The 21,883-nt window shown below is 42.9% G+C and overlaps 2 protein-coding genes across 2 annotated transcripts; both read left to right on the top strand.

Annotated features, from left to right (window-relative positions):
- The first annotated feature begins 2,275 nt into the window (after positions 1 to 2,275).
- On the top strand, positions 2,276 to 11,190 carry LOC107211874 (solute carrier family 2, facilitated glucose transporter member 11-like). Its single transcript, XM_015644441.2, has 11 exons — positions 2,276 to 2,582; positions 3,352 to 3,512; positions 4,009 to 4,133; positions 5,059 to 5,188; positions 5,623 to 5,771; positions 6,917 to 7,104; positions 7,442 to 7,552; positions 8,042 to 8,143; positions 8,486 to 8,561; positions 8,896 to 9,023; positions 9,414 to 11,190. Exons 1-11 carry the CDS (start codon positions 2,487 to 2,489, stop codon positions 9,618 to 9,620), a joined length of 1,473 nt encoding a protein of 490 aa, XP_015499927.1. The 5' UTR covers positions 2,276 to 2,486; the 3' UTR covers positions 9,621 to 11,190.
- A 1,132-nt stretch (positions 11,191 to 12,322) lies between these two features.
- On the top strand, positions 12,323 to 20,925 carry LOC107211436 (solute carrier family 2, facilitated glucose transporter member 11-like). Its single transcript, XM_015643448.2, has 12 exons — positions 12,323 to 12,456; positions 13,369 to 13,467; positions 14,069 to 14,229; positions 14,711 to 14,835; positions 15,152 to 15,281; positions 15,886 to 16,034; positions 16,399 to 16,586; positions 17,570 to 17,680; positions 18,171 to 18,272; positions 18,591 to 18,666; positions 19,422 to 19,549; positions 19,886 to 20,925. Exons 1-12 carry the CDS (start codon positions 12,433 to 12,435, stop codon positions 20,093 to 20,095), a joined length of 1,503 nt encoding a protein of 500 aa, XP_015498934.1. The 5' UTR covers positions 12,323 to 12,432; the 3' UTR covers positions 20,096 to 20,925.
- The last annotated feature ends 958 nt before the right edge of the window (positions 20,926 to 21,883 follow it).

Genomic DNA, 21,883 nt, shown 5'->3' with positions numbered 1-21,883 from the left:
AGCTCTTGGAAAACACTGAGATTTTGAAGTATGCAGAATTTTGAGGCAAGGCAATCAAGAGCAGAACTCCAGAGAATTAGGAACTGAAGAGATATTTTTAATTACTATAGTTTGGAGAGAGCGGTGAGGGGAAGATGGAAAGAGTGAAACACAAAGTCAAAGCAAAAGGTGCCACTGCCATCATGATGGTGGCAAAATATTCTGTGGTGAGAACCAGAGGAAGGAGAAGACAGAAGTGAAGCAGAGAAGAGTGAAGAAGGGAAGCAGTGGGGAGCATGCAGGGAAGGAAGCAGGGATGGACTGAGGAGATTGCCTGGGCAGAGGAAGAGGCCTGGCTCACCCTGCTGGAACATTCAGGTCAGAGAAGTCCTCCAGTGTCCAGAGGTCCTCACCTTGGCCACTTCTGTGGCTACTCCTGTGAATCAGGACTGTGCCACTTTTCCCACAGCCCTGCAAGGACAGAGGCCATCTGCACCTGCCAGTGTGAAACAGGCTTGGAGAAATGACACACATTTACTTGACTTCCTGACTTTTAGAGCTGGTCCTGTGAGTACATGTGGCAGAAAACATTAATTCCAACTTCCAGCATTTTTTTTTCTGACTATGGCCTTAAATCAGAGGTCTATAAACTGATTAAGCAAACACAGTGGTTACATTTTAGTTGGTTTAAGTTGTTAAATTTTAATGGAAGCATTTAACAAGTTGGTTAATTGATATTGAATTAAAACACCTTCAACTGAGAAATCTATGACACTTGTCACATTTTCTTATCATATGAAGTGTTAGGCAAAAGCACATCTTGAAAAGTGATCCTCAGAGACTCACAGTTGATTTCTGTTTGCAGATTAAATAGTTGTGCACTGTTGGATTGATTAACAACCAGCAACACTAGAGAAAACTAGTACTGCTGCTGTCCTCAAGCACTGCTCCTCTGCACAAACCAGCTCTCACTTGCAACCCAGCTGGTGTTGGGGTTCTTCCAAAGACATGCAGCATCCTAAGCCTGGGGAACCACCAGGACAGCCACTCCCCAGGAGAAGGAATTCACCCCTAAGTTGTTTGAATAACTTGTAAAAGCCTTTTAACAGAACCATCTTGGACACTGCTAGATAAAGAGGCCCTTTGAAAATTGTGGATAAAATGAAAGATTTTACAGTCAGGATTTAAAACTGACATTAAACTTTCCTGGCATCTGCTTTATATTATAGGGATACAGACTTGAGCTTGCAGCCAATGACCATTACTCTTAAAGAGCCAATTGATCAGTCAACTGATAATTCAACACTTGGGTGCACAGGCATTGTCTGTCCTGGCCAAGCTGGGCTTGAAAAGGCTTTTCTGAACTGAGGCTCAAGGTATCAGTCAGGAACTTATCCTTAGAGTGTGAAATCTGATTACCCAGCCTATAACTTGGGGAGTCCAAGCCAGCCCACTCGAGTTTGAGCCGGTCCTTGGACTTTGACTTCCACCAGTGCTTTCCTTGCTGTCCTTTACTCATCTCCCACAGCCCTCACTGTGCACAGCTGCTGCCAGAGCACACCCAGAGCCCTGGCAGAGCACAGCTCAGCAGCTATCCCCAGCTTCATCACTAACCAGCATAACAATGACAAACCAAACAGCAAGCCCTTCATGACAAACCAAAGGGAGTGTAAATACTGAGAAAGAACAAAATGATGTCTTGAAATATTATCTCAGGCTCCTCTTTCTCTTTATAAAAAGGAACTTTTTCCAAAGTAGCCAAAGAAAGCATCAGAAAAGACCTAGGCCGCAAGTGGGGATGACCTTTGCATGCAAGTTGGTGTGAAGAGGTTCGATGCCCATTCAAGCAATGACATTCCCCTGATTAGGAATTGGCTTGTAAATGCTTGGCAGTCACTGTTTGAATATGAAATATTCCAGAGGTGCAGCATCATGCTCTCGTTGCTGGCCAGAATATCCCCAGGACAGTCTGTAACAGGGAGTGGGAGGGGTTGAGGTGCATGTATTGCAGTCCTGTATTCTTAAGCCTCCTCTCAGAGAGTTCTAAGAAAAGGTGAATAAACTATGAAACCAGCAATGCCCTTCAATCCCCAAATGTTTATCTAGTCTCAGCCAAGTCACTCAGCAAAATATTTAGGTGAGATAACAAGTGGGAAAGGAGGAGGAGAAAGGACAAATAGATGGAATGGTTCACAAAATGCTCGCACATTGCACTCTGCTCCCACAACTATGACAGTGCAGATTAAGATGGCCAAAGCTGAAGACAGAAGCACTGAAGTGTGTAACTGGGTGCTGGGAGGCTTCTGGGAGCTGTGTCTGTACTCAGTGTTCTCACTGTCCTGTGCTTTAGTAGCTGTGGTTTCCAGTTGCTGGCTCCTTGGTCTCAGAGGAGGCAGGTGTGTGGCATTGCTCAGATTGTTAGAGCTCCCAAGGAAAACACAGGATATTTGGAAGCATGTCTGGATAGCTAAAGCAGTTTGCTTGCTGGTTTTATTTCCTGCAAGAAAATGAGCTACAACCTTTTTCTCCTGGCTTTTGTCCTGGGCATTACTGGAGCTTTTCACTATGGATTGCAGGTCTCCATTATCAATTCCCCTGCTGAGGTAAGCATGGAGAGCTCAAAGATTGAGCTATCAGGATTTCGCTGTCCTCAGGTATTCATGCCTCTATGTGCAATGGTTAACTTTTTACTTGTGCTTTCAAAATTAGACTTATCGTGGTTTCTTAGTTCTAAGAGTAGTTTCTATTGCTCTTGCATTTCATGAGGTTTGAACTTCTGTCTGATGTGACAGAAGTGGGAAAGGGAGGGATGAATGATACCCATAAAGCCATTTTCCCCTTGCTGAGTGGAATTTCTCCTCTCTCCATTGCTCAGGGAGTCCCTTGGACCATGTGCTTGACCACACACACTATTTCCAAGTGGCTGTAAGGTGGAATAGGGCAGGGAAGGGTTGTAGCTCTAGAACTGAGGTCAGCACTTGTACCTGTAGCTGGAAGAGGAAAACTGGGGAAGGTGTTTGTCATCCTGAATGGTACCAAGGACACCCAGCTCATACTATCACAACAGACGAGTGGGAATGGCAGAGAAAAAAGGATCAGGGTTTAGCACAGAAACAGAAGACCAGCCTACCATTCTCTTACTGGCACTCACAGCTGATATTTAATATTGATATATTTGTTCACTGGATCTCATTGCTAAAACATCATCTCCAGGGATGTTAATGGCAAAATTCCCGCTGATTTCATTGGGGCTAAGATTTCAACCATGGTTAATGTATCAAAAAGACTGAAAAGCAGGTAAGAGAATTTAAAAAGCGCTGCAATCATACAAGAACGTGTTGACTGAGTCCATTGTGATTTTTTCTTTTAAAGTACATCCAGAGTTTCATCCGTGAGACCTGGCTGAAGAGATATGGCTCCTCTCCCAGTGCACAGATGATCACTTTGATGTGGTCCTTTATTGTGTCCATTTACAGCATCGGTGGGCTCCTGGGCTCCTCCTCTGCTGGCTACTTGTCTGTTAGATTTGGAAGGTAGGAAGGAGTGGTTACACCACTTGCTCTGTTTGTACCCACAACTGCAGAAAAATAACCTGTGTCCAAGCAGAAACACTGCTTGTAATGTGACACTGTGAGCAGCCCAGGGCTTCCAGTTAAAGACCAGTAGAGTGAAGAAACAGAATGGAAAATCTGCCAATGATCACAAGGAAAATCACACCCTCTCCCTGATAAAGGGAGAAAATCCAGTCCAGGGAAGTCATACAAGAAGCACATGCATTTTAAAGAGAATTTCAGAGACAACCACTCACAAAGCTTGTTCTCCAGATATTGACTCCACTAAAGACATCAAAACCATCAATAAGCTTATCAGTCTGTGACAAGTTTCCCCATTGCCATTTCCCATTTACTTCAGCTGATCTCAGAAGGCAGCACTGAGTCTGTAACCATGGTACAATTTGTGCCACTCCTGTCAGGCTGTGAACGAGGCAAGGGCAGTATTTATGCTGACATGAATTTGAATGAATTCCAGGAAGAAGGCCATGCTGCTTGCCAACATCCCTGCTCTGCTGGGCGCAGCTCTGATGGGACTCAGCCGGCTGTGTGGATCTTTTGAGATGATCATTGCTGGAAGGTTATTTTCTGGAGTCTGTGGAGGTAAATTGGCATTCCTACCTGTGGTATTAAACAGTGGGAAGAGCAGTGACTGAGGGTCACAAGGATTCACCAGCCTGAGTACACAGATCACAGACTTCTTACTACATTCTGCAGAAAACATGATTGCTGAGTGCATTTTTAACTGAATAAGAAACCACAAACATAATTAAATTACTAATGTATGACATCTCCATTTCTCTTTCTTCTATCTTTACAAAAGGTACTGCAATTTCTGAACTGGCAGCAATTGCCAATTATGTGAAATACAATATATATATAATATAATAATATATATTAAATGCAATATTTCAGGGAAGCATGCTCACTTAATAGAGAACTGGCCTCTGTTGTTTATGTTGCTTTTCTCTGTGGCTGATGCTGCCCTCCACATTACAGACAAGGGAATGGTTTTCATGCCAATTCAATTAGAATTTTCAGTTCTAATTTCTAGATGCCTCAGAAGGTTACATTCTGCCAGTGCTTTTCACCCCTGAGCACTTGGATAAAAATAATACCAACCAGAAAAAACAAAAAAAATAAAAAAAATAACATAAAAATTAATTCACTGAGCAAATAGAATGTACAGGATTTGCCAACTTGGTGGTTTCAAGGAGAAAATAAGGCACATAGCATCTAAACAGCCACTGAAAAGTGTCATCTAAGACTAAAGGGAGTAGCCACGGTGGCTGTAGGAAGCAATGTAAGAGAAGGCCAGCCTGCAGAAGGACAGACTTCCCACGGGCCCATTCTTAGGGAGTGAAATATTCAGCAAAGGCACCAAGGCATGTGCTTCGTGCCAGGCATCCTCAGCACAGATAAAAGTGTACCTGAGAGCCAACCCCCACAGGCACTGTCTGTAGAGGTCCCCTCCAAAGCCCCAGAGGACAGGGATTTGCATTGCCCTAACAGTGCTGTGTCACGGCAGGTTTAGCTCAGAATGTCCATATCATGTATGCTGGGGAATGTGCTCCAAGGAAGCTCCGTGGGCTGATTGCCATAACAGCTTCCACCTCCATTGCTGCTGGAAAATTTGCGGGATTTGCTCTGGGTCTCAGGTAAGAGAGTCTGAAACACACTCAGTTTCTTCTGTCATTAAAATTCCTGCGTATATCAATGTATGCCTATGCCCAAGGGCTGCTGTTTGGGGCAGTCAGTACCAGCCTGATACCTCCTGGCTGGTGTAATAATGGTCATGGGAGCCTGTTTGGATCAGAAGCAGAGGGCTCAGCCCCTGCAGGTTTTTCTGGGACTGTTGTGAGCCCTCAGCTGCTGCAGGAGGACACCGGTGGCTTTGCTGTGCCCAGCAAAGGAGCTGACCCCGTGCAGCTCCTGGGCTGCAGGCAAGGGCCCTCTGCACTCCCTGCTGGAGACTCCTGGTGGGAGCAGCAGGGACACCCAGCAGGGCTGGGGGGATCCCCCTGGGTCTGCTGCTCACATGGCCAGCACCAAGGGTTCCTCAGCCCCTCTCACCCTGCTGCTTTTGTTCCAGAGAAGTTCTTGGAGTGGAGGCTCTCTGGCCAATTCTCCTGGCAGCCAATGCAGTCCCTGTCCTTGTTCAGCTTCTCACCCTCCCCTTCTTCCCAGACTCTCCCCGCTACCTGCTCATTGACCAAAAGGACAAGGAGGGATGCATCAAAGGTAAGGAAAAGGGCCATAAATCATTCCTTTCAGGAAAAAGGGGAAAAGACAGGAAAGCCCCAGATAAGCCTGGAAGAGAGGCACAGGTGGGAAAAAGACTCTTGGTGTTTTGGCTCTGAAAGCACCTTCAGCTTAATGAAAGTCAGCCTCTTCTGTTTGGATATTGATGCTCTCTTGGCACTAGTATTTCCCTTACCCTCTGCCAGGGTCCTCCAAGGGAGGTGATCACACACAGTTTGTATTTCCAGCAGTGCAGGTTCTGCCCTGAACAGAGTATAGATACAGTACCTTTTCTGTGTGAGAAGGAGAGGCTCTGCCCTGTCCTGCTCTGTCTGGAAGCATCCCAGTTCTAACCCTAACAGCAGCTACCAACAGAAACCAAGCTACCAACAGCCACCGTGAGTGTTTAACTGTCAAAGTTAGAACTCCTTGGATGTAAGCTGATTTTTTATATGTAGGAGTAGTTTTATCTTGTCTGTGCTTTGGAGTGTGCACTAGTGTTGCGGCTAGCAACTTCAGGATCTTGTCCAGGGAAGCAGCAGGATTCTGGGGACCAGCATCAAACACCAACGAGACGGGCCCCCGTTCATGAAACCATTTATTCAGCATGGGAACAAAGTCAGGTCCAGAACAGAGAGCCCCGGACAGAGGCACAGCAGGGGTTTTTGAGGGACAGAACCCCCGAGGGTCCCCACCCCCGAGGGTGGAGTTCAGGGTCAGGAACCATCAGAAACACAGCAAGGGAGAACCCCCCAGGGACTCAAACCCAATCAGAGCACCTGGGCCGCCCTTCACAAGGGGTTTGGGATGGGACAATGGAACTCTTTGTCTCCCCTGAGGCCGCTGCCACACACTAGAACTGAACCTTTAGCAGGAGAGTATGCAGGGAAGGATTGGTAAGAATATAAGTGTGACTTACTGAAAGACTGTCAGCAGCTACTGGCCAAAGGTGAGGTCATATTAAAATTTATGGGTAAAAGCAGACAGCACTGATCTGGACCTGTGTCATACCTGATCCCAGATCTCTGGGAAGATCACACAAGCAAAGAGAATGAAGTTCTAATAAGATACTCTGCAAAGCAGGAAATAATCTGGATTCATGTCTGTGCTGGTGAGCTTGGACACCTCTCCTCCTCTCCTTCCAGCTGTGAAGCAGCTCTGGGGAGATGGGGACCATGTGGCTGAAATAGATGACATGATGTCAGAGCAGAAAGCCATCCGTGGGGAGAAGGCCAAGAGCGTTTGGGACCTGCTGAGGGACAGAGCCGTGCGCTGGCAGCTCATCACTCTGTTCCTCGTCGTCTCGTGCATGCAGCTCATCGGGACCAATGTGGTACGTGCAGCGCTTCGCTCTGCCCTCTGCATGGCTCACAAGCTTCTCAGCAAAAGTAACCTCTGCAAGGAGCTGGCCATGACTGCAACAGTGCCCTAAGGAGGGATCTGCTCTTACTGCTTATTACAATCTTTTCCCTGGAAGTTTGGGACCTGGGATAAGTCAAGAACTGTTTCATCAAGTGTTTCCTGAAGGCATTTCTATGGATTGCCCTGTCATGATAAGATGATTTTCTATTTTCTTAAGGTCTGGTTAATTAATTTCTGTCCAAAAAGACAGAAGCAAGTGTAAACATGGCCACATGTGTACAGCTTTCACAAATTTTTATTCCTTCCAGGTTTACTTTTATGCATACAGTATCTTTACAAAGGCTGGAATCCCCCCTGCTCAAATCCATTATGTCTCCCTGGGGGTTGGGACCACTGAGATCCTCTCCACAGTTCTGTGTGTAAGTGGCTTTTCATCTGAATTGCACATTTTGATCTTTAGAAATACCATAAATGGAGCCTCAGGAATCAAATTTTTGCCTGAAGTCAACCATGGTACTGATCAGATAAAGTTCTCTCCCCACACCCTGCAAACATGGACATTTCTATTGAGCTTCTAAAAAGAGCTGAGTCTTTCTGTTAAAATCACAAGCGATTCTGGGCCCGACCTGGGAGTCCCGTTCCACCCTGGAGGAAGGGCAGTAGGACTCGGGGCTGTAGGAATCCCAGCAATTAACAGTGTAAGCATTCTCACTCTGCTCCCCTTTGCCTGCAGAACGGCAGCTCTGAGCTGCTGTGCACAGACAGTGCTCCCTGCAGCCCTGCACCTCCCACAGGTGTTCCCAGTCCTGCTCAGGCTCCCAGAGAAGGTGCTGATTCCCCAGTGATTCCCTGGCTGGCCAGTGAAGGCAGAGACTGGATGGAGCTGTAGCATCTCTTCGTGCTTGCAGGGCTTCCTCATTGAGCGTGCAGGGAGGAGGACACTGCTGTGGAAGAGCTACACAGTGATGGCCTTGGCTCTAGGGCTCCTCACAGTCACCCTCTTCCTACAGGTAAGACCCTTCTGATGCATTAGAACTGTGCCCATGTTTTATTGTATGACAGATATCATGATTATTTTCCCCCCCACAAATCACTTTTTAGTGAGTAGAAGTATTTTTGGGGCTAACCATCATATTCATAGAGGTCTATTCCCAGCCATGTACATACTGATTAAAGCCATAGCTTTACACAATCAAGATCATTGCCAAGGCTATCTCATGACATTTCTGGAAGCAGAGGAAATAGATCTGTGTTAAACCTTGACATGCATAGTAGTGATCAACATTTGTAATGGAGCTAGATAAATAAAATTTTAATTTCTGATTTTATTTGCTTTTCATTTCCTACCACAGGACTCCTTTTTCTGGGTACCATACTGCTCTGTTGCACTTGTCTTTATTTTCATCATGAGCTTTGGCATTGGGCCAGGTCGGTATTTTCTTCTGGAATGGTTTCCTTTATTTACTCATTCCTTCTTCACTGCAGCCTTTAGGAGAGATCTCAGGTGTGGCTGTTCCACAATAGACACAAATCCCCACTTCTGATTCAGTACAGGTGTCAGTATTTCCCTCCATAATATGGTAGGAGGTAAAATTCTTTTCCTATTGCATTCCTAAATGCCTTTTTTCTGAAGAGCCAAGCACCACCTCAGACACTTCCAGGCCACTTAAAGCCATGAACTTATGCAGCAAAATTAAATATGAGGTACAGAAGCATCTTGCAAAATTTCTAATCTTCCTTCTTTCTTCAATATATTTTTCAGGTGGAGTAGTATGCCCCTTGATCACAGAGATATTTATTCAGTCATACAGACCAGCTGCTTATGTTTTTAACGGTGTTACAAACTGGATCCAACTCTTCATCCTTGGACTTGTGTTCCCTTTCATCGTGGTAAGCAAAGTAGGGTGTTTGTTTCAGTTCAGAGGAAGTTGGACCCCTCCTGAACCCAGAGCATGCTTCTCTTATCAACAATTCGTGCAACAGACAGAGCCCAAATTAATTGCACTTCTGATGGCTTCTTCCTCTTTAACCAGGTATTTACTGGAAATGCAGCAAACCCACAAAATTCTATCAACTCTACACAAGTTAGAGTGACATAGGCAGCACAGCTGCAGTGACAGAGGCACCAACACTGGCAGATGTCATTTGAAGCAGGATTTATATCAACTAAGTCTCTGACTGCATTCTTTTAGTAAATACAAACCCAGAAACTCTTTATCATAGGAGAGAGAAATCAATATAAATATTTATGAACACATTTTTTTCTCTGTTTTCCTGTAGGAAGGTCTTGGTAATTTCTGTTTCATCATTTTCCTGGCATACTGTCTGTCCATGGCAATTTTTGTATTCCTGGTGCTGCCAGAGACCAAAGGAAAGACCATGCTGCAGGTCATGGAGGAGTTCAACCGCCTGAACTACCGTGGGAAGAAGGGACAGGCAGCCCCACAGCAGAGTAACTGCTCAGTGGTGACTGTTACTAGGCTTTAAGAACAAACCCTCCACTTCATATTTTGCTCTTTTATTACTGTAGTGCCCAGTAGTCTCACTAAGCAAGAGAGAATACATAGATCCACAAAAAAATCACCTTCAGTATAGGGTGCAGCATAAATGTGGTGGTTCTCTCCAGCTCCTGAAATATGAGATGAATTAATTCCTCTGCAGAAAAAAATCAAACACAGTTTATAGAGAAAATATGATCTTTGTCAGTCCCTCCAAGCTTGCAGTTGTAAACTGAAAACGCAGGATCTGCTACTTGCTTGACAAAACCAGGACTCCACAGTTGGGAGAAGTGGTTCTGGAAGGTCCAGAGGTGCAGCAAACTTGCAAGGAGGACAGAGCTTTGACACTGAAATGATCTGCCCTTGTTAACAAGTCAGTGCCAATGAGCTTTCCCAGAGAAGAAGCTCCAGTTCACAGGAAAAGAAGTGTTTAAGTCTTTAAGCCAGTGAAAAAAGAGTGCCTTGCCTAGCAGAATCAATATGCAATGTTCCCCAATTTATAATCTTTACAATATTTTTGTTTACAATCTTGGAGATTCTTTCATTGGGAAAAACAGGGATATGTCAGCACTGAAAGAAAGCAATGAGCAAAGAAAGCAGAGCAGCAGGAAATCGTGAGTGGGCAAATCCAGTGTGCAGATTCTCCTTCCTCATTGGCAATGACTGTGCAGTGTCTCCTCAGCCTGGAGAACACTGGGTTCCAGTGGGATTGAGCCCTGACAGTAACTGGTACTGACGAGACAGAGAAAAGGAGCACCTCTCCTGGAGAATTTAATCCATATGTGTGACTGCTTCTCTTTCCAGGTCTCTGAACACTTCACATTATTTTTTCATTATAAAACCTGGTAAAAACGGCTTCGTATTTGTGTTCACTGCTATATGACATGAGACTTTTTTGGTCTTCTTGCTTTACAGTTTTCTGGAAAGGAAATAAAAAGCAGTGACTAGGAAAAGTCATTCTTCTGATTGTGCCTAGATTGATTTCATTGAATGAAGAGTCAGGGACAGAGGAGACCCCATCTTCTGGGGCAGAGTTGTTGGGGTCAAGGAATACTGTGTCTGTCTTGTTCTGGAGATGAGATCTTCACTACCAACTGATGCAGATGCTGTACAATAAATTTTGCAAAAGGATCTGAATACTGAGAAGCAGTTTCTTTCACAGCCCTAAGGCTCCCTGCTATTTTATCTTCACATCAGCCTCCTGCAGCATTTGTGGCAGTGGCAAAATCTAATTCCAGGAGCAGGGAAATTTCCCAACACAGCCATCCCTCCCGTGACAATCATCATACTGTCAAAAAAACTAGATAAAGTTTCTTTTTTCAAGGCTTGAGATCATTGATTGCACAGTTCCACTTTAATAACCAACATACATTCCTTCTTCTGGTCAAAAATCCAGGGAAAAAAACCAAACAAAAACATTAGAAGTGGTTTGAAAAGAAAATATTGGGTAATTGATTATTTTAAAGGTCCTTGTTTGGTTTGGTCTTTCTCAAATTTACTGGTTCCCAATGAGGAAGTTTTTACTGTCTTACAAGAGATTAAAAACTCATTTCCTTATACATGTTTTTCCACAGCATGATTGTGTTCAACCTGCCTTACTTCTCCCCTCCTGCTAAAGGCAGTCCACAAGAGGGAAAGTGTGGTAAATCATTAACCTTGCTATAAACTATCATGGATTGGGAATAAAGGTTGAAGAAGCACTTGTGAATCTGCAGTTCCAGGATCCAGGATCACACAAGTGCAACACAGGGCATCTCTGAAAATAAAATCCCTCCAAGTCCAGGGTGTTGGGTGAGCTCCATACTGGGTCTGGACAAAGCACATTTATTGTAGTCAAATCTTAGGTGGATTGTCCTCCTCTTTAGGAAAATAAATGAAAACTTTACTAGGCATTTAAGGCTTGCTTTTTCCATCCTACAGCACTGAATAGTGTGAGGCCAGATGAAAATGAGAGAGCAGTTGGAGTATTCTAGGAGGGACACAGACAACAAGAGGAAGAGGAACAGGGCTCTGCAGGGACTGTTTGAACAGCCAGATGTTAAAAACTAGCCACAGTGTTTAGAAACCTTTCCAGAAAGGTCCAGAGTTGTCCTTCCTCCACCCTCAGCTCAAAGAAAAATCTTCCCCTCTAGTTCCTGCAGGCTCATCAGCCCTTGCCCACTGAGATGTGGCATCTTGCTCTGGCACACAGTGGGTCAATTCTGCTGTTACAGAGAGCCTTCTGAGTGGCTCTGGAAAAACTCTGAGCCTCTATAAAGAACTAGGTTTTAGCAAGGACACAAAATGCCAATATTCCAGTATTTCATTTCCTGCATCTGGGAAATTGTTCATGCAATTGTAAATCCTCTAGCGTGCAAGAAGAGGAATTATGGCTGAGCTACAATTCTAAAGGCCTGGTGTAAGGACTGGAGAGGAGGAAAACCTCCCCTGCCCAAGCTGCTCTTCAGAGAGGTGAGGAGGGACTCTGTTCCACTGAAGGAAGAGGGTGGCACTGTCTGACTCCTCACACAACAGGAACACCCGGGGGTTTAGCAGCATGAGTAAGGGCGAGTGCTCCCAATTCAAGAAGGATAAACATTTACCAATGTTGTAATCAGCTTGTCATATCTGGGTCTTAGAATAATTAAACCAGCAAGAAGAGGCCCTGACCAGTGTCAGGGGAGGACACAATTTGCTAAAAGCCACATAGTTAGAATTTAACTTCAGTGCTGTGATCCCAAACTCTTACAATCTCAGTGTGGAACCCATCTCTCTCATCTGGCAGACAAGGGCTCTCAGAGCAGGCAGGGTTTCAAGGGGAAATGGCTGGTTTCCTCTCAGACCTGGTGAGTATCCAAATTCCTGTGTTCTAGCCCTGGTCACTAACAGCAGCGTGATCTTAAAGATTGCAGCAAAGGAAATAATTCTTTCTTGTAATCCAAATGAGCAACAGCGCTTGGGACAACATTGGTTGAGCAATGACTGAGTAAATTCTGCAGAAAATACATTAGAAATGCAAAACAGTGAGAGGTTTAAAAGAGGACTGGGGAAACCAGGAAAGATGGGAATTTGGGGGAAGATAGAGAACATAGTATCAGTGAAAAACACAAAACACAAAAAACTCTCCCACTCTACTGCTCTGAACTCTCAAGGACAATTGAGGATACTCATCCAGTTTAAAGTGTGACCTAAATAAGTGCTTGTGAGAAATGCTCTGAAATTCAGTGTATATCATAGAAACACAGCATTTCCAATAGGAGTAGTTCAGACAGGGCCTCTAAATGTCATTTCATATAGGAATGATAAAAGTGAAATGTAAAATGAAAAGTTTGGAGAGGACAGACTTGAGTCATCTCTGGAAAATGGTAAACACTGTCCCTGAGGAGGCAAAGGTGAAAGCAAAAAGGGGTTCAAGAAAACTGTAGCTTCTTTCTAGTACAAAGTTAAACACAAATTATCTCAACAAGGCTTTTATGATTTTTTGTTTTCTGTGGTTAGCAGAATTAACAGAATTAGAGAATCTATCTTTTCAGATTGCTAATAACCGGGAGAGGAACATAGCAGAATGTGCAGATTTGTATTTTAACGATTTAACAAATGACTTTTGCATGATTATTATAAAATTCAAGATGGGTTTTTGCATGTTAAATGCTTCTTAGTCATAGAAATGTGAAGATCTAAGGTCCTGTAAATTATCTCATGGTCTGAAAGGCGTGCTGGTATCAGGAGTTTAGGATGTGTTCTGTTCTCTTTGGCAGGTTCAATACCGGAGGCTATGGCTAATGATTGTGGTGCTGGGAATTGGTGGAACCCACCTCTCTGGTTTTCAAATGTCTGTGATCAATTATACTTCTCTGGTAGGCAAAGCTGGAGAAAACAAAATCCCATCTCTAACCGTTGCTCATGGTTTACTCCCTACACTTTGCAGATACTTTACAAAAGCTCTTAGGTGTTGTTGTATCAATTTATTCCCAGCTGTTTCCAATGCCATACCGTCAATGTCAAAGTTTGCATCATTGCAAGGAGCTGTGCTCCAAAGACAAATTCCCAGAGAATTTTGTGGAAACAACATATTGAGATATCTCCTTAAGTTTACGCCATAGAGGAAAAAAACAAACAAAACTATCTGGTGGAGTCAGCCTTCAGCTCAGCCCTTTTCTCTTTGTATCCATCACTGACCACAAGAATATTTGCACTTTACTATAACAAATATAAAGTCCTAATTTTTTGGTGTAGGAGAGGTAGGATTCAACACACTAAAGAGTAGAATTATTTTTTGAAAGATGCTTGTACACCATTAGGCGGTATGAGAGGAAATATCAATCCTTATTGGCAAACAAGTGTCCCATAGTCACATTTTTAGTCATGACTATTAATCTAATTTGTTAAAATTGTAAACATTATGAAGAACATTATGATTAGTGCCTTGGTGAAATGAAAATCTCTTTTTTGTCCCAGTACATTCAGAAGTTTATCAATGAAACTTGGCTGGAGCGATACGGTTCTGTGCTGCCTCAGGAGACCCTGATGCTGCTGTGGTCCCTCATCGTGTCGGTGTACTGCATGGGTGGGATGATAGGGTGTCTGTGTAGTGGCTACCTGGCTGCAAAATTTGGAAAGTAAGTACATTTCCCAACATCTCTCTACCCAGGGCTGCAACAGGAGAAGCTATTAAATATTATTCAACTAATAGAAGGGATACCAGAATGTCACTGCCCCCTGCTGCCACAGAATTTACCCAGCACATAAAACTGCACCTGGGTGTATTGGAGAGACAAGAACATGCAGATATTTCTGATTCCCTTGTCACAGCTTTTGTTGATGTATAATTCCCATTTTTTTGCTGACATTTTACCCTGCAGGAGTTCCCTTCAGCTTCATGGCTTGCTCACACAGTGAGTAAGAGGAATCTAGCTTCTCCCTTTCTGCTACTCTACAAAGACATCACACCTTTTCATTACCAGATTTGCTTGTTCTATAAGCAATGGGTTTAAACATGGCCATGGCTTCAGTCTGTAAATCCAGAGGAGAAGAATCAGACACTTGTCAAAGAAGAAAAAGTAAAAGATGGATCATACCCAGTGTTGTTCACTGTTGCAGGAAGAAATGCCTACTGCTCAATGACTTGCTGCTAATTACAGCCACGCTGCTCACTGGCTTCAGCAGGAGAGTCAAGGCTTTCGAGATGATCCTGGCTGGCCGCTTCCTTGAGGGCATCGGTGCTGGTAGGGCTCCCCACTACTCCATGCTAATGTGACCTTTTTGGGGTGGATACAGAAATCTTCCTGCTGGGAGGACCCAGGAATGCACTGGAACCCAGTGGAACAAGGAACAGATGGGGCAAGGTAAGATGAGCTGTCCTTTGCTTTCAAGAGGTCTGATGGATCAGCTAAACATCTCTAAAGTGAAAGGTATGTTTTCAGCCCAGTATTGCACAGGATATATGGGAAAGGTTCAGAAGAGAGAGGAAAGAGCTGAAAGGGAGCTGGAAAGGGACCCTCTCTCTTTCTTTCCACAGCTTTAACACTCTCCTCCCTTTAGGAATACATATGAATGCCCATGTTCAGTACGCTGGAGAGATCTCACCTAAGAAGTTACGTGGATTTATAAATGTGACCTCCACAGTGTTTCTTGCACTAGGAAAAACTGTAGCAAGAATTCTTGGATTAAGGTGCTTGTGCTATTCCTTCTCAGCCTGTTTTATATTTATTTTTCTTCTATATAGCAGGGAAGTGGTGTTCTCCCAGTCCTAGAAACAGACATACACCAAGGTGGGGTTTTGTTTTGCTTAACTACAGCAGTCGAAGAGGAGGCATCTTGCCCCATACAAGGCACTGAGGTTTCCATGTCATTCCCTGGGGAGAGAAAGGCCTTTCTCTTGGGAAAGGATGACTCCATCTCTGGAGGTGCAGTCTCTCTGCTGAAGTTAATAAGAAGATTGTATGTAAATTCTCTTAGTAAATTTGTGAGATCTGAAAGTTTTGCTAATTTACTGATGACTTCATGCAGAGTTGCAGTGTTGGTTCAGAGAGCTGTTGTGGGAATATTCTGACCTTCAGAAAATAAAAGTCCAAGAAAAATGTCAGTCTTGCAGAAGAAATAAAGTATTAATCTATTTTCCTGTTGCTAACATATACATCATCTATTTCAACTCAACTTTTCAATGACTGTATGTATTTTGTGTCCCTTTAACTAGTCTAGAATTTAGAAAATGCAAATTTAGTTATAAACTGCAATTTACTGGACTATAAATAGATTCTAACATGCCTTCACAGAGATCTTTTAGGAACTGAAGACATGTGGAACGTGCTATTGTCCTTCTCTGGGTTGGTGGCATTGATTCAACTGCTCTTTTTGCCATTCTTTCCTGAGTCCCCGCCCTATCTCTTGCTGCAAAAAGAAGACAAAGCTGGTTGCTTGAAAGGTAAAATAAAGCTTTAGGTCCTTAGTTTTTTAAATCATAACTCTTGAGAAAGTGAAGCTAACAGCAGCAATTGGCTTTTCTACTAGCCAGCTACAGATTTCTTGATAATTACATGATTAAAGTCCTCCAGACCAAGCAGAGTCATCAGAGACATTTAAGATCTACCCATAACTGCTACAGCATTTTCCAGGGAAGTTTCACCATGTTCCAGTAAGTGATGTTCCTTCCAGTCCTTTGCTCAGTAACTGATGAATCAAAGCATGGACTCAATTGCAAATGTTTAGCTTCATTAAAAGCTGAAAAACACAAAATTGTGAGTGGATCAAATGATGGAGGAGTATACCTCATTCTGTCTCTTTTGTAGCCATGAAGCAGCTCTGGGGAGAAGGCAATTATCACACAGAATTTGATGACTTGATGAAGGAAAAGGCTATAACAAAAGGAACCAAAATCATGAATGTCCTGGAGGTGCTGCGAGAACGATCCGTGTACCCACAGTTGTGCACCATGCTCCTGCTGCTGCTGAGTCTGCAGCTCTGTGGCATGAGTGCAGTTGAGTATGCCCTATTTCCATGCTTGGATCTGCTGTTAAGTCTCCAAAGTGCCACAATGCCAACTTGTCCCTTTCCTCTGGGTCTCCATTATTCCTCTTCACACAGAGTTCACTGCCTGACACCTGTGGTATCATCCCAGTATCGTTCATACCTTTAATGAGTATCTCAGGTGGGAATACAAGAGCTCCAACTCAGCCCGAGTTCCTGCAAGGGCACTGTTGACTTCATTCCCCTGGTGGTACAACGAGGAATCTGTAGAGGAAAGGGTTACAATGTCCTAAGGCTTACAGCAGCCCAGCACTGATTTCTTTGACTTCTCCAGCAGCAGGTGACCAGCTATTGCCATCCAGTTTCATTGCACTTGAGAAAGGACATTTATCCATTCAGTAACATCCTTTCAGCTGTCTCCATGTAAAGCTGGCAGAGCCCAGTGCAGCCCAAGCTGGCAGTCATTCCCCTCTGTGTTATCACTTGTCTGGGGCTCTGTCTCCAGGGGCCCTGGTTCAGCCTGTGCTGGAGGTTCCAGCAGTGGAATTCTCCCTGCAGGGGGAACTCTGCTGGCAGGGGAATGGTGCCATTCCCTCAGGGACTCTGCAGACAAGCAGCTCCTGTTTAGCAGCTGGAAAAGGGCAACAGAACCAACTGTTGGCTTGACAATGCATGGTGTGCTAGGGCTGAGATTTGCTTTTCTTTCTCTTGTCTTGCCCCTTTCCTTTTCTCCAAAACAACACCTTTTCCCCATGTCCTACAGGAAATACGCTCCTTTCTTTCTCTTTTTTTTTTTTTTTTTTTTCCCTTACAAATCCATTTCCTTGATTGCCATTAACCTTTTGCTTTCTCACATCTGGAGAAGTTATGTTACCTCTATTAAGGCCCAATAATGTATTTCTGTTTTTGCAGAGATGACAAATCTAGTTTTAAGTGATGCTGGATAAGCACATATCACATCTATTAACTGTGCTTTACTTTTCTTATTCCCAGATCACCTTTTACACCTCAGAAATTTTTCGGACAGCCAACCTGCAGGAAAGCATAATCCCATATGTATCTCTAGGTGTTTCAATCTCTGAACTCATCTCTATCATATTCTGTGTAAGTCAGAGCTTCCTGGGGGTTTAAGAATTAAAGTATTCTTCCTTGAAGCAAATGAATCTTCTCCTTATGAACCAAAGAATTTTTCTGTGGTGCTGCATAAATCTGTACAGTTGTTGTTACTGTCCACTGCAACTTGTGTCCCAGCTTTCATGTGTTTCCTCCCATCTTCATTCATGTTAATTTCTTATAAGAATCCCTCACAAAGTGTCATTCAAATACAAATATGTGTACTTATTTCAATCTATTTGTGCATCTCTATACATTCAAATGGAGTTATAACATGCTTCCATTGATTGCAGTGTTTAAGCTATGCTGAGCAGTGATGGTAATTCATGGTATTAGAGAGTGTAGAAGGAATTCAATAATATAACAAAGTTGGGACCAATAAGATTTGTGTTCTCTGAAGTAAAAAGAACTCAAGGAAAATGCTTGATTTGTTGGATTTTGCCATGCTTCCAGTGATAGACAATATTTTTCTATTCCTCAGAGCTCCATAATCGATCGGTTTGGACGCCGAACGCTCCTGTGTGGTGGTTATTTGCTCATGGCACTGATCCTGGTGTTGCTTGAAACAAGCCTTCTGCTGAGTGTAAGCAAATGTCTCTCCAGGAATGGAACTGCATCAGAATTCTCTGTGCAGACAGTAGATAGTGAGCCTTAGCTTTCATGTCCAAACCAGCAGAATGTGGTGGATGAATTTAGAATGTCTTCTAAATGCGAGCTCACCTCTGTAGATGTGACACCACAAGCTGCTTCTGGCCTTCCACTGTGGTCAGTAAAGAAAGATAAGCAGGTCTAGAGAGCATTGTGGGCTTTTTCACAAATATTGCTGCTCCTGTGCTTGGATCAGCTGTGTTACAGCTATAAAATTAATTTTCATTCTCTTCCCTCCCTTCACCTTTGTCAGGATCAGTTCCTCTGGTTGCGTTACTGCAGTGTTGTTCTCATCTTTTTGTTCATCATTGCTTATGGAATAGGACCAGGTGAGTACTGCAATAAAAGCAACAGGAAAGCTTGGACCACAAAGATAAATGCAGGCCATGAATGTATAGAAGTGGACCTAGAAAGTGTGAGTATATCTTTGAAAATCAACCGCTTAATTAAGACTGAGATTGAGGGAATCTCAATGTTTGATTAATTAATTACCCAAGAAACAATTTCTTTAAGAAATTATTCACACCCAGATGAATCAGGACCCTGTTTTCTCTCACTAGATTACAGGTTCAAACCAAATAAATTCTTGTTAATCAGTTCATGAGGACTTGTTTAGCATGGTGTGCATACTGTTCAGTGCATACAGGTTCAGATGGCAAAGGGCAGAGGTAGACTTTTCTAAAATCCCAGAGTTTTCTCAGCTGACCTGTAAAATCCCACTCTATGGAGTAGAGCATGCATAATCTGTCTCTTAGCACTGCTCTGTCCTTGCTTGTCCTCTCTTAGTATCACCCTTAATCACCTACATCAGTAGCACCAGACCCAAACTCATATCTCTCTGGTAGAACCTCACTCACCCAAGACCAGGATTTACTCTGGAAGTTCTCTGACTCAACACTACCAGTAGTTATTAAAGTCTCCAAATTCAAATGTCAGCCTTTGGTATTGTACCTGACAACCACAAATGTCTTGAATACACAGCAGAATTCCCACAGTAGCAGAACTGAGGTATCTTCTGTGGGAAATGGTCAGTAACAACAATGGTTCTATCACTTTTTAATGTTGGGTTTCTTTTTTTCCTCAGCTGGAGCTGTTGTGTCTGTCATGAATGAAATCTTCACCCTCTCAGCAAGAGCCTCTGCTTTTGTAATTGGTGGAATCATCATTTGGCTAGGCCTCACCTTCACTGGAATGATTTTCCCCTTTGCTGTAGTATGTAATTTGATTTAAGTCTTCTCTTTGAGTCTGTCAGTTTAATCTGGATTTCCAGGCTGAGCTGGACAGGGAGTAGGATGAAATGACTTGTAGATGATCAAAACTGTGAATCCCTTATTGCTGTGGCATATGGAGGCCATTTATATAAAACACTTCCCAATACTTGAGAAACTACCTGCTGCTCCAGGAACAGATTGAAAAGATAAATAAATATTGTTTCTGTAAAATAGGCCTATTCCTTATTTCACAGGAACAAATCAACAAGTTTCAAGAATCTCTAGGGGCAAGGATTGCCAAGGAAATCACTCATCTTGTTCTATTTTTTATCTCCAGATGCTTCTTGGTCCTTTTTGCTTCCTCATCTTTATTGCTGTCCTGATCATTTCAGCGGTTCTTATCTACCTGTTTCTCCCAGAAACAAAAGGGAAGTCGACCTCTGAAATCACAGAAAAATTCAAAACCTGCCAGTTTTTTAAGAGGAAACATCATCAGGCTGTGGAGATGCATGCTGCTGAAGAAAAGACATTTTGCACCAAGCTCTGATAAACCACCATAAATAATTTCCACTGCTCAGGCATAACACATCAATTGTATTTCAAGTTTTTCTCCATTGCTATCATTTTAAAGCAGCAAGATTTGTGTCTATGTTTCTTACTTTATAAGCAAGTTCTGCTCAGGATTAAGAGCAGCATGAAGATTGGATTAAACATAGCCACAGTTCTTGCAAACAATTTTCATGTCATTTCTTTATGCTATCACACTGTAAAGGAGTTAGTATTGCTTGTGAATGCTGCCCATGAACAAATACCTGGTAGAATACAAATACCAGGTAGAGTAAGGCTCTGATAGAGCACCAGTGTCTCCTGCAAGAAGCCAGGTTGCTTTGCTGGGCACCTCCTCTGCTCCATGGCTTAATGAACCTTTCTATCTCAAGAATTCATCCTCCCACACCTCACCAATGCAGAGTGCCAGACCTCAGGAGGCCTGTTCTCCCAAATGCCCACTGTTGCTGCATCTCTTGCAGTTACTGATAAACCAGAGTAGATTATTAACCTGCCAGTATTAATGTTTGTGAGTTGTTTTAATTCTATCCCAAGGCCTTTCTCTTGTAACTCTGCAAGTGACATCTCCAATTATTTTGACTGCTCACCCTACTTATCTTGCCTTCAGGAAAGAAGAAAATTGTAACTATTTTATTTATATTGTTGTTTCACACCTAAAGACTGGAGTGTATCATGTCACAGTAAACAAACAAACTGGATTTCATGAAGTTAAGCTTTGCTTTCATTGCCATCATGTTCAAAATGCTGTAAAAAGGAGGAGCGAAAAAAATAAAATAAAGTTTTCTTTGATTTATTTCCAGGAAAACCTCATCTCTTTGTGCTTCCTTATCTTTACTGAGACCCTGATCTGCTCAAATCTTCCTCTTCCTTCCAGAGACAAAGGAAAACTTTGTTATGAAAATAACCAAAGAATTTGGTATGTTAGATTATAGGAAGAGACCTCATTCCTTTGCAGGAAATACTTCTCTTAGGAAGTACTCCTGGTACTGGTCAGCAGAAAGATCATATATTAAGGTCATAAAAAACCTCAATGCTTGCAGACTACAAAACAAAGGTAAATTATTGTTTTCTGTTATGGGAAAAGATACCAATATTTTTTCACAGACACAAATGGAATCTTCACAAATGAGTCACTCTCACATCACCTTGAAAATGTGAGAGCAGTCAACAATCAACAAGTCATTGTAATATGAAATATGTGCTAGGATAAGAAGGTGTTTTGTACCTAAACATCTCTTTTAGTTCCAGTCCCCATGATTTTGTTTTGCAGAATTTCATTTTGAGTTTTGGATTATAACGAAACCAAAGCAAACCTAAAATAAACCACTGAGTTTCTCTCAGTGTGGAATTAAACTGCAGATGGCTTCAGTCATCCACAATGAGCAGTCCAGTGTGGCTCAAGCTGGCTTAGAACCAACAACTTTACACAGAACTGTTTGACATGCCTCATGAAGGTGGGGTTCATGTGTTTATCCATTTCACAGCAAGCCCTTCTTACAGGTCTATAAAAAAATAATTACAAGATCTCCTTAACTCAGTAATAATTTTTTTAACATGAAACCTTGCACAACTTCCAGTGTAGTGGCTTTTTCAAGAATATAGGGGTGTCTTCAACAGAAATGCTCAATTTCATTGACTTGACAAAAATCCAAGAAGCAATTTCCTAGAATGAAATTCTCCTGCAATTGCTAATAAGGTGAAATAGTACCATGGGTCAGAATCACCAGAAATCCCTCAGAATGTAAGAGAACTTTCACTGTGAGCTGGT

Source organism: Parus major, chromosome 15, assembly GCF_001522545.3.
Source record: "Parus major isolate Abel chromosome 15, Parus_major1.1, whole genome shotgun sequence".
NCBI classification, from domain to species: domain Eukaryota; kingdom Metazoa; phylum Chordata; class Aves; order Passeriformes; family Paridae; genus Parus; species Parus major.
Note: the sequence above shows the minus strand (reverse complement) of the source record. Positions and strands in the feature narration are given on the sequence as shown.